Here is a 15,650-nt window from a genome sequence, read left to right as displayed (position 1 = left end):
CTATACAAATAAAATTTGATTTGATTTGATTTGATTTGATTTGATGAAAATGACTAATATGTTGTTTTTAACTAAAGGACCAAAACACCTGTCAGGCATCAAGATAAGAGGCAGTTAAGGAAACGGACGAAATCCGAGAAAAAGGAAGGAAGTGACTGAACAAAAGCATCGACCAACACTCAGCGACAACTATTTGGTCCTATTTGTGAAAGACCTGTGAAAAATCAGTTACAACATTTGGCATGCTGACTTCACTTCTCTGTTTCTTGTGACTTTACACACAGCTTTGATAATAAATGTTACACTAGTCCACTGTCGCATCCAGGTGAAGAATTTCCATCCTGTATTTTTTAGGGATGCACGATATGGATATTATTCAGCCGATATGATAACTGATAATTACCTGACTCTCATGGCCGATACAGAAAGAATAACCCATAATAGAAACTAACATTTTTCTGCTTTTTCATGCACACCTGAGTGTAAGAAAGGCTCAGACGTAGTGAGCAAAGTCGGTTTATTAGATATTTCACAGCTGTGATGAGACTTTTTCCCTCCTGTTGTGTTCTTCCTGTAAAGCAGACGTCCACACCGGTGACGACGTGTGTGGCTCATGTTTACATTGCGTGGCTCTACACAGCTGCAGCAGTTGAAAATGCAGCTGATAATCTGTTTGATTTATATCGTGCATCCTCGTATGTTTTTACTATTTCACATGAAATGTATGAAAACTTACGGCAGCTACTTTTTGTACTTTTTTAAAAAATAAACTGAATTATGCAAAAGATGAAGCTACAGGTGACTGCAGCTGCACTGAGTATCAACAATGAACGTCCTCTGTTAGAGGAATGTTTGACGATATTAAGAAGATGTCAGCAGAACATCTCAAACAATATTTATGTGTTTGCATCATCTACGATGTAATGAGATAAATAGGCTTAAGAAGACAGTTGTGGGCATATCAAGAGTTTATATATTTAACAATGAACAAATTGTTCCTTTTTCAGGAACTAAATCCAGAAACATCAAGTACCTCAACTTTGTTCTTAAGTACAGCAGTTGAGTAAATGTACTTAGTTATATTACATCACTGGTTTTCAGTCTTTAAATCCAGGAACATCGATCCACCTAATGATATCAGATCATGTCAGAGTTTCTCATCTGTCACCTGTCTGGTATAAATATGACTTTTTATTACTTCATCATCATTTTCCTTTAGTGAAGCTGAAGTAATAAAGTGTCTTCATTGTACTGAGAGGTTGGACAACAATATGTTATTAAATATCATTGTGTTTCTCCCTGATTGGTCCGAATGTACCACTGTGGTGGGGTTGGGTGCACCAGACATCACACGCTGTTTAAATCACATTTTTAACAGTAAATCAGCCATTTCTTATTAAATACCAGTCTTTAGTTATCATTTAAATAATAAGGTGAGCCTACATGATTGTTTCTTGGGTCTGGTTGCTTCATGTTTTGGTGAATACGTGTTCATGTGACTCCCTCTGGAGGTCACTTTGCACAATGCAAGGTGTCGTTAGAAAGGTAAACATAATCCAGGGCAACAGAAACATTGTACAGAAAAGAAAACACTTAAGCCAAATCCCATTTTAATCAGGTGTGCCAAACTTACAATTATATGGAAAACATTCATAAAATTAATTATTTAAAAAATCTTGACTAAAAGACAATATCATTACGAAAAAAATCCCACAGGTTAATCACTAGGTGTTTGCCAGGGATCAGCACATGGATGCAAAACAATACATTTTATCATGTGTCAGGTAGAAGTCCACTGAGCTGTAAATAACACGACTGAACCAGGAAGTCACCTTTGGACGCCTGTGTGTTGGTCATACATTTCAGCAGAGATGGAGCACCGTGCACTCGTTCATGTGTTGTGTGTGTTGGGAGTCTTTCACAAAGGTAAGAGAAAGATGATACAGTAACGTGTTTCAGACATTTCATACAGGTGTATGTGTCTCTATTGAGCTGACAGTACAGCTGCAACTCCTGAATGCTGTTTGTTTATTCCAGCTGCGTCATTACGTGCATTTTACGCAGTACAAAGAGTTTCTTCTAGTGACAAACACTGACTGACAGTTCATGTTTGTGGTCGACCTCATAAGAGACAGTTCAATGTCTTGAAATTGCTTCAATGAAAAGCAGTTTCACTGTTGATCTATACCCATTATCACAAAGTGCACTTTAATTTCTTTTTTTAATCAACCAATCACAGCAAAGCAAAGGGTTTAACCACGCCTGCTCACAAAATTAAAAGTTTCTGTCTCAGAGCTCAATCACACCTCAGCTGGGACTCGTTACAGGTTTTAGATGTTAGAGGATTTTTTCGCTCTGGCCAGGAGCCCCTCAAGTGTCACATATATTGTTGGAAGCCTCTGAAACTTTCTCTTCCTGCAGGTCTGACAGATCTGATACGAACACAGCAGACTGTGACGGCAGCTGTTGGAGATGACGCCCTCTTAAACTGTGAGCTGCTGCAATCTAAAGATGTTGTTCAAGTCATATGGTGGAAGATTTTAACCAAGAGGATGAGGAATCTTATTTCTCAGCACAGAAAATATGGTCAAAGAGTGAATCCTGACTTCAGAGATAAAGTAAAGTTTACAGATGCTGGACTGCAGAACAGCTCCATCATCATCAGAAACGTGACAGAACAAGATGAAGGCTGCTATTGCTGCTTGTTCAACATTGATCCTGGTGATGATCTAAAAGCTACAACCTGCCTCCAACTCTATGGTAAAGTAAAGTCATTTCTGCTGTACATCACAAAGAACACTACATCTAGTGAATTACAATGTTAATCAGTTTCACTGCTCATGTTGTTCACCTCACCACAAACTAACATACCAGACAGAGAGTATTAATGCTGATGTCTTTGCTACGACATCATGAATGTGATATTTTTAAATATCTTTTCTGTGCAGAGCTGCATGAACCCGTTCTCCATGTGGGAGACTCAAACTCTGAGGAGACAGTTGTGTCCTGCTCGGCCACAGGTCGACCTGCTCCCACAGTGACATTAACTGTCCTGAGAGACAACGTCCACTTTTCTGACCCTGTCAGTGTCTCCAACACCAACGGTACAGTCACTGTCACCTCTACAGCTGTGCTGACTGGTCTCAATGACAACAGCACAGAGGTTAGATGTGCAGTGCGAGTGCTCTCTGGTCCTCAGAAAGAGAAGATCATGATGATTCCTGCTGAAGTCAAACAGTCTGCTGATGGTGAGAAACACTTCCACACATACTGATTCATAGAGTGATGAGGACTTTAAACTCATGTCTTCATTTTATTTAATAGGTTTAAGGTCTATATCTCTAATTTTCTTTTGTTCTCAAAGGTTCCTCTTGGATTATTATGATAGTGTTCTCTGTACTGGCCTTTGTTTGTGGTGCAGTAATCATCATCACAGTCTGTCTGACACGAAAACATAGGAACAGGTAATTTTTAAGTCTGTTTTGTTGTAATACCTGTGACTCACAGTTAATATTTTAATAATTTATCGAGATCTTTTCAGACAAAACCTATTAAAAGAAATAAATGTATAAATGTTTGTTCAGCACTGACTTTTCTTCAATTCTTCAGTTGGTCACACAGAGACCCAGAGGAGATCACGACACCACAAAAACCAAACGAAAACACTGAGTAAGACAATAAATGTATTAATTTATTGCTTATTTGTGAAAATGATTTAATCTGTCTTCAATCTGTCCAACACAGCTTCACCAAAAAACCCAAAACACCCTCTAGTGGCCATAGTTATAATACAGGGAGCAATGGAGGTGTCTGTTTTAGTGCTCACTTTTCTGACTACTACTGTGAAACTGACATATGTCTTGTTTTTATCTGAAGGGACAAAACACCTTTACTGCAGGAAGAGAATGAGCTGATAAGACAACGGACGTCTATTGGAAACAAGAAAAAAACAGACTCCCCGACAGTCTCGTCCTCAACAAGAGGAACTAAACGACTGTCTTGGTAAGACAATGTATTCATTTTTACTTGTACACGTTTTTGTTTGTTTGTTTGTTTGTTTTTGCTTCTTTTCAACATGATTTAGTCTTCACTCTGTTTTGGCTTTCCACAACTAAATTGTATTTGGGTTGTTGACAAACCCAAATACGACAAATAAACAGCATGAGAAATAAGAAGCAAAAAATCATTCAAGCACACAAGAAAAAAAAAAATATATATATATATATATATATATATATATATATATATATATATATATATATATATATATTCATGCAGTTTGAAATCTGATATTTGAGAATATATGAGTGATCACTAACTTTTTTAATTATTTCACAGTTTTTTTGAACATCTTCTCTGGCCTGCACCATAAATATGTCCTATGGTGTGACGTAAAAAAATTTAAGGAAAAAAACCTTAAATGCTACACAAATAGCATGAGACAGATTCATCTTAATTGTGAGACACTTTTCATATAGTGCTATTTATTTGATGAGAAATTATGAATAACACTATTTTTTCCCCATGACTTGTTGAACATTTTCAATAAATGCAATAAATGCAAGTCAAACTTTGATGTCAACCTTTCAAAACTGTTGAAAAAATTATAATAATTCAAGGTGAATGATGATTATATATCCCCTAATGCAATACTCAACCTTTTTGTAAGATATTTTTTGACAAAGAAATACATTTTTGGTTCTTTTATGTGTGTTACACCATAGGACATTATGTCACAATAAAGGACAAAACAGAAAATATTTTAATTAATGTAGCTATTGCATTTAAAAACACTGAAAATGGTCAAGGGAAATTTTTTTTTTAAAAATCGTACTTAATTGTTTAAAATGCTTGACCTTGTCCTCCGGTGTGACATATTTGTCCTTCGGTGTGACAGCTAAAGGTGTCACACCGAAGGACATTTCTGTCACACTAAAGGACATTTCAGCCTTTTGTGTGAGTTAATGGCCATGCTTTTCCTAGCTCACCTGTCTTTAGCAGTTAGCAGTTAGCATTTTTATAATTTTCCATAATTATGTAGTTTAACCAACAGTTTTTAATTGAAAAATATAATTTAGTGACATCACACCAAAGGACAACAAAACTGAACACTTTCATAGTGCTTCGGAAAAAGTTAAATATTTGAATAATGCTGAGACAAGAACTTACCATGTACTCATGTCATTGGCTTCATAGGAGGCTTCGGTAACAGGAATTTGAATGGGGTCCTTCAATTAAATAAAGTTGTTTGTGGAATTGCCTAATTTAAAATCAGAATAAGTCACACTGTCACACTGAAGGACATTTTTTTTTTGTGACAAAATGTAGCAAGTTCCTATGCATTTAGAAATATATGGATGAAAAAAGTGATTGCCATTTATTAAAATAATCAATTGTAAAATTATGCCTGACTTACTGATAAATATTTTATGCTTTTAAAAAAAAACTTAAATAAAAGTTGTAATTTATTTAAAGGATAACTACCGTTTTTTACAACCTGGACCTTATTTCTAGCAATATATATGATCATTTACTCACCCAGATAACGTTGGTGTTATTTGGCGTCGTTCGGATGAAATTAGATCCAGTGGAGCGCCGCCTATATCCATATAATGCGAGTGACGGGGGACACCGAAGCGCAGCCTCTATGAGCATTATCTGCAACGAAACTAGTTCATTTCACCAATATTTTGTCATGATACGCTCGTGCTATTCCCCTCTGAGTCCGGGCTCGTCTGTTGTCAACACCCGGGGTCTGTAGGTTGACCTACTACCTCTGACCTGGAAGATGTCGTCTCTAGGCTGCGCGCGCACCCGCGACAGCCCGGCTTGTTTACCTGTAGCTGCTAGTTTGACCCCGGATGTTGATAACAGCCAACACCGGACTCAGAGGGGAATAGCACGAGCGTATCATGACAAAATATTAGTGAAATGAACTAGTTTCGTGGCAGATGATGCGTTATATAGAGGCTGCGCTTCGGTGCCCCGTCACTCGCATTATATGGATATATCAGCGCTACACTGGATCTAATTTCGTCCAAACGACTTCAAATGACACCAAAGTTATCTGGGTGAGTAAATGATCATATATTTTGCTAGAAATAAGGTCCAGGTTGTAAAAAACGGTAGTTATCCTTTAACTATGCATGTGACAGTCACACCATAGGACAATTTTGAGATTTGACTCAAAAATTTAAAAAATCTAATAACAAAGCAGTTTTTAAAGCAACAGGTCCATGTAAAACAAATAAATCCATTTACTTATTTTAAATGACGAGAATACTAGTTATATTAATTTTTATCTTCTGTGACAGTGAAAAATACATGTCATGTCAACAACCCATTTATTAATGAAGCCAGTTGTGATGCACTTAATGCTTCATGGACATCATGTATTCATAGTCAGCGTGTTCATTCAAATAACATTTGTTCAGAGAGATTTAGAAACTGACGTATGTCTTGTTTTTATCTGAAGGAACCCAATACCTTTAATGCAGCAAGAGAACGCGCTAATAAGACGACGGATGTCTATTGGAAACAAGAAAAAAACGGACTCCCCAACAGTCTCGTCGTCAACAAGAGGAACTAAACGACTGTCTTGGTAAGACAATTTATTCATTTTTACTTGTACACATTTATTTTTTATTGCTTCTTTTCAACATGATTTATTTTTCACTCTGTTTTGGCTTTCCACAACTAAAATTGTGTTTATTAATGAAGCCAGTTGGATGCACTTAACGCTTCATGGACATCATGTATTCATAGTCAGCGTGTTCATTCACATAATATTTGTTCAGAGAGATTTAGAAACTGATGTATGTCTTGTTTTTATCTGAAGGAACCCAACACCTTCAATGCAGGAAGAGAACAAGCATTTAAGACGACGGATGTCTATTTTAATAAAGAGACAGACTCCCCAATATTCTTTTCCTATAGTACCAGAACTAACCAACAACTGTCTGGGTGAGACAATTTATTATTTTTTACTTGTACACATTTATTTTTTATTGCTTCTTTTCAACATGATTTAGTCTTCACTCTGTTTTGACTTTCCACAACTAAAATTATATTTATTAATGAAGCCAGTTGTGATGCACTTAAAGCTCTGGTCTACGATCTGAGAAAGATTTGAAAAAAAGCATCCCCGCCTCCCACACACACCCCTCCCCTCCGAGCTCCTATCGCTCTTCCCTCGGAGCCCCGCGACACACCCCCTCCGCAACAAGCACCAAGAGCAACAAGCCGGCAGAAACCAAACACAGCCAAGCTTTGAATGCGGAGTAACGATGTCGGATTCACAGGTAAAGTTATGACAATGCACGTTGAAACTCACGTAAATCTTCAAGTCATTACAATGTCCACAGCTAAGCTCCACAGCCAAGCTAGCGTAACGTCATTAGCATGTTACAGCTATGTTACGTTACAGCTATGTAATAAGTTACTATTCATCAACAGCTAAGACACTTCTAAAAGTTATTGAGGGCCAAGAGACTAACAGATGCTGCCGTCAGCTTTAATCACAACGATCGCTTCAACATTGTGGCTGAAAAATAAACCTGCATGAGCCTCGGACCAGCTGTGTCCCAGCTGCTGTCTGAGTAGCACCAGACCGCGACACAAACGTGCCCGTAAACCGTAATCTCTTGTTTATGACAGATAAGACTTAAAATACACACATCGTAACGCCTATATGACAATCCATCATAAACAAACGGACATGACCGGGAGGAGGGTTAGCAAAACAGTTGAGTAGCGACCGGGCAAGAGGTTGTTATGGAGAAATAAATCCAGACAAATAAAATAAAAATCCGGAAATAAATCCGAAACCCCTCCGCTTCACGTTGGGGTTTCATCCATCCCTTCATTCATCTTACTTGCTGCTTCATTTAGCTGCCACAAGCAAATAAATAGGCTGATTTGGTGTAAACATGATAGCAATGTTAGCTTGTTGTTAGCTTACAATGCTAGCATAGAGGCTAACGTCTCCGTCGAACAAGTAAACAAGTGTTGACAACACTGCAGAGACAGACACCGTCTAATAACACAAACAAACTAACGGCAGCTTTCACAGTCATCAGCAGCATCAGCATGAAAGTTATCTGTGTCACAACATCCACGATAAAGACAAACGATTACCTGCTCAACAGAAACTCCGCTGTATCAGCATCCGGTCCATATCTTCACGGACCTTTCGCCACCGTTCAAATGATGATGTTTATTCGGTTTGAGCCCTCTTTGTTTCACATCTTTGTGTGTTTTCAGTGACAGACTTTCTTTCTTTGACTCTTTGTCGGTGGGGCGAGCAGAGGCAGCTGAACTGCTCAGAGCAAAACAAACCTCTTGTCCGCTTGTAGTTTCAAATGCGGAAGTGGGTCGGGACCAGACGTGAGCAGGAGCAGGAGAGTGAGCGAGGATTGGATCGGAAAATTGATCCTCCTATTGGTCAATTTTTTTTCAGTTTTACAGACACTAGAGAGAATGGATTTATTTGGTTCCTTTTACTCTTCACATTGTGTAGGTCGTACTATTGGACCATAACCACCATCTAAATGATGTCAATAATAATGACAAATCTTTAAAATCATAGACCATAGCTTTAAAGCTGGAGTTTGTAGAATATGTAAAAAACGCATGAGACTGGGATGGAAACAACTGCACTCCCCCCTCCCCTCCCCTCCCTGTTTCAACTGCGTAGCTCCACCCAGTCTTTTGCCTGAATTCTTGTGGACGCGTGTGACTGTGGCGCTTGAAATATTCACGTCAGAACTTTTCTGTCATACACTTGCCGTGGCCGATTTACAGGTAAGAAAGTAGTTTACTTTTCTCTCGTGATAGAGACCGACAACAATTATTTCTTGCTAATGTCTCAGCATGACATAGCTTACATGTCTGGCACTAATAACGCTATGATATTTGTCATACCGACGTGATACTTATACAGCATAATCTAATGACAACAGCAACACTTATATATCACAGGAAAGAGGTGTGAATGCTGAGAATAATAAAACAACATATAACGCTAAAGTAAACAATTACCCCCACATGCACGGACTATCGGAGACAACCACTTTATTCAGACACTTCTGTCTTTTCACCGCAACCTAAATAAATAATAACTGTCACATCCATATCTACACGACACACGTCCTCTGTATGTCGTGTATTTATAACAGTATTGACAATAAATTTGACGTTGACTTTGACTTGCTTGTAGCTGTCATGAGCCTTTGGCTACGGTTAGCATAGAGCAAATCAACTCACAACATTACTCGTCAATTGTGACCACAAAACGCCTGCTTTATTAGATTCACGGTCATTTCAACTACACAGCCAATTACTACCACACATTTAGATTATTAGCTACCTAAAACTTAAATTGGATTCTCACCTGTCCAGGAGAAGAGCAGCAAGCTCAGTATCCAACTTCAGCCCGATGCTATCGCTAAGCTCTCTCCACCTCGGATATGCTTGTCGAATGTTTACACGCGATTTATTCCGTCTATTGTCACTCTCCCTCTTAGACTCTCGTTTCTCTACATTGGTCTTCCTTCTTTGCCGGGATAGAGGCTTTTCCTGCCGGGACGTCCGCCGTTGCACCTTCACCACCGATGGAAAGTGAATGTGCATCGACTTTGTTCGAGCAACCAATACAGCTTGCTCTGTAAAATGAACTGTGATTGGCTGAACACTGCCGTCACGGCACTGATTTTTTAAAGCCTGAATACAGAGCCAAGAGGAGACCCAGAAGTCCAGTGTTCTGTCTTAACACTGTGAATTACAATATGCTGAAAGGTTATTATTGATTTTTGACCAAATGACGACTAAAATAACGTACACACTCCAGCGTTAACTCTTCATGGACATCATGTATTCATAGTCTCCATGTTCATTCACGTAACATTTGTTCAGAGATTTAGAAACTGACGTATTTCTTGTTTTTATCTAAAGGAACACAACACCTTCAAGGCAGGAGGAGAATGAGCATTTAAGACAATGGACGTCTACTGGAAAAAAGACGGAAAGGGACTCCCCAAAAGTCTTGTCCTCAACAAGAGGAATTAGCCGACGTGTTTTCACCGAAGTCTGTGATTTAGTGACAGAGAATAACCCACAAGACGTTAGTGTCAGAATGAAGACAGATATGACATTTGTGAAATAGCTGGTACTGACGGACCTTTTTAAGGTCCATCCTACACTACAACAGAGAGAACATGTCTCCCGGCTCATGAATAATATGATTGTACTTACATTTTTTTTTTACTGTATTTGTATTTTTTGTAAACATGCTGTGTTTTTGTATGTATTTTCATGTAATTCGTTTCCTCCCTGATCTTTGGTTTGTTAATCACTTCTCTGTTTATTGTGACTTCAGACACTACAAGTATTTTGTAACATATAATATCTTCACTGCTGCATCCAGAGGAAATGTATAAAAATGTGCTGCTGCTTCTTTTCATATCCTTGAATATCAATGTTTGTTTGTGCATATCATCAGAGTAGATGGATTTTATATGTCTGGAAAAGGTTTTATGTTTTCTATGTGGCAGGTAACTACATGTGATATTTGTATTTCTTACATGTATTTTAATAAAATGTTTGAAGAATCTTTATCTCTAAAAGTCAAAAAGGTTCCTGTGACATAACCCTTACTATATGCAGTATATATATATAAACTATAACTTGATGTAATCCCAGCAGTGTGTTGAACATGTGCTGCAGTAACACAAAATGTCCACTGGAGGTCCTGCTTCTCTCAGATTTACAGAAGAAGAGTTGAGGCTGGTTTGAGGGATGAAGGACTGAACACGTCCAGTTACTAGTTGTTGACTTTTTATTATTACTTTTTATCACTTTATCATCATTTTCCTTCGGTGAAGCTGAAGTAACATGGTTTTCTTAAGTAATAAAGTCTCATTCATTGTACTGAGAGGTTGGACAACAATACTTCTCCCTGATTGGTTCAGATGTACCACGTGGGGTTGGGTGCACCAGGCGTCACGCGCCGTTTATATCACATTTTTAACAGTAAATCAGCCATTTCTGATTAAATAACAGTCTTAAGTTATCATTTAAATAACAAGGTAAGCCTGTTTTGGTGAATACGTGTTTATGTGACACCCTCGGGGATCAGCTTACCTGGAAGTTATTTTACACCTCGTGCGCAGCCAGCTGAGAGATTTAAACTTGGCGGTCCACACAGTCCGCAGCAGAGATGGAGCACCGTGCACTCGTTCATGTGTTGTGTGTGTTGGGAGTCTTTCACAAAGGTAAGAGAAAGATGATACAGTAACGTGTTTCGGACATTTCATACAGGTGCATGTGTCTCTATTGAACTGACAGCACAGCTGCGACTCCTGAGTGTTGTCTGTTTACTCCAGCTGCGTCATTACGCGGTTAGTTTTGAATGTAGCCTACTTTTGTATTTGAAAATGATGATATTATAAAGCCTAATTTATTTTGTAAGGGAAAAACATGATTATTCATCACTTTTTATTTTCAGCTTTACTTTCAGTTTATGTTTATCCTTCAAACTCCAAGTGTACATATATGCAGCCTGCAGAACGGGGCGGGACCAATCAAATTCAAAAAAGTAGAAGGAGGAAGAGGTAGTTAGTAGTTTTGAATGTACTTTTGCATTTGAAAGCGTGTGTGTGTGTGTATATGTATATATATATATATATATATATATATATATATATATATATACATATATATGATCACATTTTCACACTTGACCTATAAAATAATAATTCATCCACAAGCACTTGAACAGAGTGTTAAAGTACTTTTGTATTTATCAGAAAGCGAGCTTGAACTGAGAGTGCTAAGATTATTTTTAAAGGTTAAATTAAATTTCCATTAGTTTTCATGTTTGTTTCACGTTTTCCAAAACAATTTTACAAGGTGCTCTTTTAATGTCGTGCATGCAGGAAGACTTTTGAAACTAAATGTCCTTATATGGTCCATGTCCTTCAATCTGAATGTCTGGTCAGGAAATAATACCAGGGAGCTTTGCTGTATCTGAGGAGCTGTCGCCTTTATTCACAGCCAACATCGCGGCCTATATTGTGCACTTCAATATTTGTCGCAGCTGCATAAAATACATTTCGCTTCTCGTTCCTCTCACATCTAGTCACTGTCCACACGCTCCCTCACTCTCGCTCGCCCACTCACACCTTACGCACCGCCCTTTTCCTGAAAGGGGCTACGCCACTCTTACGTTCACGTTGTCGACAAAAAAGCCACAGTTTGCAAGCTCTGCTGTGTGCCTGTACTGTTTTCTTCCACTGGCAGCGTAATTGAACTTTTGTTGTTCAGAGAAGACCCTGGACGTGGCTGTTTTATTTTTGTGTTTGTTTCGTTGTGAACTTAAATGTCATCTTCTGTGAAGAAGACTGCAGTTACAAAAGAGAAACTAGATGGCATGTCATTTTGTTTAAGTTTCCAGTAAATAATATTACATTAATAAATGTTTTAAATTTGACAATGTCATGTGGTACGTTGCGAACAAAGGTCAGATATTTTATTGCATAAAAGTCTAGTCTAAAAATAGTGACATGTTTTTAAAAAAAAAATAATTTAAAAATCAAGAATCAAATCGAACTGATTGTGGACCAGAAGCGTGAATAGATTAACAGAAACCAGGGTGACATTGGGCTCTTGATTACAAATCATTTGCAAAAGAATTATTATAACTTCATACCAATATTTACTGATGGATCCAAAGAGCCAGAGAGTGGACTTGTAGGAACAGGAGTGTTCATACCAGAATTTGATGTGATAATGTGCAAAATAATAAATAAAAGATTGTGTATATTGTGTTCAAGTGTCACATACATTGTTGGAAGCCTCTGAAACTTTCTCTTCCTGCAGGTCTGACAGATCTGATACGAACACAGCGGACTGTGATGGCAGCTGAAGGAGATGAAGTCCTCTTAAACTGTGAGATGATGCAATCTAAAGATGTTGTTCAGGTCACATGGCAGAAAGTTTTCCCTGAGGGGAAGGTGAATGTTGCTGCCTACAACAACTTTGGTAGAAGGGTGGGTGCTAATTTTAAAGGAAAAGTGGAGATTAATTCTGCTGGACTGCAGAGCAGCTCCATCATCATCAGAAACGTGACAGAACAAGATGAAGGCTGCTATCACTGTTTGTTCAACGCCGACCCTGAAGGTGCTCTCATTGGTACAACCTGCCTCCAAGTCTACGGTAAGAAGCAACCAACTTCACACACAACATGCTGCTGCATTGTGCCTTCATCCTCACCACTAACAACATTTAATTCATGTGATATCTTTTCTGTGCAGAGCTGCATGAACCCGTTCTCCATGTGGGAGACTCAGACTCTGAGGAGACAGTTGTGTCCTGCTCGGCCACAGGTCGACCTGCTCCCACAGTGACATTAACTGTCCTGAGAGACAACGTCCACGTTTCTGACCCTGTCAGTGTCTCCAACACCAACGGTACAGTCACTGTCACCTCTACAGCTGTGCTGACTGGTCTCCATGACAACAGCACAGAGGTTAGATGTGCAGTGCGAGTGCTCTCTGGTCCTCAGAAAGAGAAGATCATGATGATTCCTGCTGAAGTCAAACAGTCTGCTGATGGTGAGAAACACTTCCACACATACTGATTCAGAGAACGATGAGGACTTTAAACTCATGTCTTTTGTTTATCTGACAGGTTTCTATAAGGATTCTGGGAGAGAGATCAGAGATCTCACCAGGATCACTATATTGTCCGTGGTACTTTGTTGTGTTGCAGCAGCCGTCATAGTCCTGCTGATACGAAAACACTGGAACAGGTAATTCTTAACTTTCAGCTCATCATTTGTCTCATTTAATTTGGTAATGATTGACCTGATCTTTTCAGACAACACCAATAAATACAAGATTTATATACTTTTATTCACCTTTGACTTTTCTTCATCCTTCAGTCTGAAACAAAGAGACTCTGAGGAGATCAACACACCACGAAAAACAACTGAACACACTCAAGAGTAAGATCACTTATTGATTTCTCACTTGTAAATGTTTTTTGTTGCTTCAGACTGATGAAAATTACTAATATGTTGTTTTTAACTAAAGGACTGAAACACCTTTTATGAGTCAAGATAGCGAGCAGCGAAGGCAGTGGACGACACCTGAGAAAAGTGAAGGAAGTGACTGCACAAAAGCATCGACCAGCACTCGGCGACAACTATTTGTTGACACATAACAACCAACAAGACTGTGGTGGCAGAACGAAAACTGCCCTAAAATATGATGACATTTGTGAAAGATCACATTTTTTTGGCCGATACGATGACCGATGATTACCTGACTCTCTTGGCTGTGTAGTGTAAGAAAGGCTCAGATGTTTATTTGATATTCCTCAGCTGTGATGAGTTTGTTGTGTTCTTCTTGTAACGAAAACGTCCACACCGGTGACGACGTGAAGCCAATTGTGATGCACTTAACTCATGGACCTTCATGTATTCATAGTCAGCGTGTTCATTTAACACTTGCTCAGAGAGACTGATGAGCGAAGACACAAGCTGATGAGGCTGCAGACGTCTTCTAGAAACATCAGGAAGGTGTCAAAAGTGTTTTTCAGAACTGTAAATTACAAATGTAAATATGTAAATATATATAATGTATAAATATCATATATAACATCACATATTAATATATATGATGAAAGTTGTTGGAGATAAAATTGTCATGAGATTGTAAATAAAAATGTGCTCCAAGGTCTGATGTCAGTGGTCATTAGATTCATCATGTCATGAATTAATGTGTAACTGAGTGTATCATGAAACGTTCAGTGTCACAAATGATGTTTGGACATTGCTCATTAATTATTAGTCTTCTAGATGAAGGACTGAACATGTCCAGTTACTAGTTGTTGACTTTTTAATACGACTTTTTATCACTTTACCACCATTTTCCTTTGGTGAAGCTGCACCAACATGGATTTCTTGAGTAATAAAGTCTCATTTATTGTACTGAGAGGTTGGAAAACAATCTGTAATTCAAGTATCCATGTACTTCTCCCTGATTGCTTCAGATGTACCACTGTGGTGGGGTTGGGTGCACCAGGCGTCACGCGCTGTTTAAATCACATTTAACAGTAAATCATCAATTTCTCATTAAATAACAGTCTTTAGTTATCATTTAAATAATAAGGTGAGCCTTCATGCTTGTTTCTTGGGTCTGGTTGCTTCATGTTTCGGTGAATACGTGTTCATGTGACGCCCTCTGGGATCAGCTTACCTGGAAGTTATTTTATGATGGCAGGCTGTCTGCTGGTCTACTTATATAGGGTATATGTAATACTTGTGTTTTACAGTACTTTGCTCAGCTGTGTGCAGTGCAGGTCAGTCCCTATTCCAGACTAATGGAAACTAGTGACACATCATCACGCCCAGCTTTGACTTAAGGTCCATTAAATAATACACACAATTACACAGAGGAAACTAGGTTTGGAAAGCAGTGAGACATGTAATGACTGTTGTACACTGTGTGGCTATAAGTTACTGTACAGCCGATTTACCTTCATAGTGTTTGCCTCACCTGGATACTCCATCTCTCTACACACACTCTCACACGCTGTGAAAATGTGAACTTTGAATGTAAATCTGACGGCACACATTGTTTACTTACGGC

The 15,650-nt window shown here is 38.5% G+C and overlaps 2 protein-coding genes across 2 annotated transcripts; both read left to right on the top strand.

The window, feature by feature from the left end:
* Nucleotides 1-2,552: 2,552 nt before the first annotated feature.
* LOC311252962 (OX-2 membrane glycoprotein-like) lies at nt 2,553-3,274 on the top strand (the record flags this gene model as incomplete). The annotated part of the gene is made up of 2 exons (XM_084346626.1): nt 2,553-2,760; nt 2,949-3,274. The coding sequence occupies 2 exons, from the start codon at nt 2,553-2,555 to the stop codon at nt 3,272-3,274; spliced, it is 534 nt and encodes a 177-aa protein (XP_084202752.1).
* A 7,928-nt stretch (nt 3,275-11,202) lies between these two features.
* On the top strand, nt 11,203-14,572 carry LOC311253195 (nectin-1-like). Its single transcript, XM_084346979.1, has 6 exons — nt 11,203-11,270; nt 12,877-13,212; nt 13,311-13,610; nt 13,687-13,807; nt 13,940-14,002; nt 14,091-14,572. The coding sequence occupies exons 1-6, from the start codon at nt 11,216-11,218 to the stop codon at nt 14,218-14,220; spliced, it is 1,005 nt and encodes a 334-aa protein (XP_084203105.1). The 5' UTR covers nt 11,203-11,215; the 3' UTR covers nt 14,221-14,572.
* The last annotated feature ends 1,078 nt before the right edge of the window (nt 14,573-15,650 follow it).

Source organism: Pagrus pagrus, assembly GCF_965226575.1.
Source record: "Pagrus pagrus genome assembly, chromosome: 24".
NCBI classification, from domain to species: Eukaryota; Metazoa; Chordata; class Actinopteri; order Spariformes; family Sparidae; genus Pagrus; species Pagrus pagrus.
The sequence above is the reverse complement of the archived record's forward strand: the minus strand, read 5'-3'. Positions and strand labels throughout refer to the sequence as shown.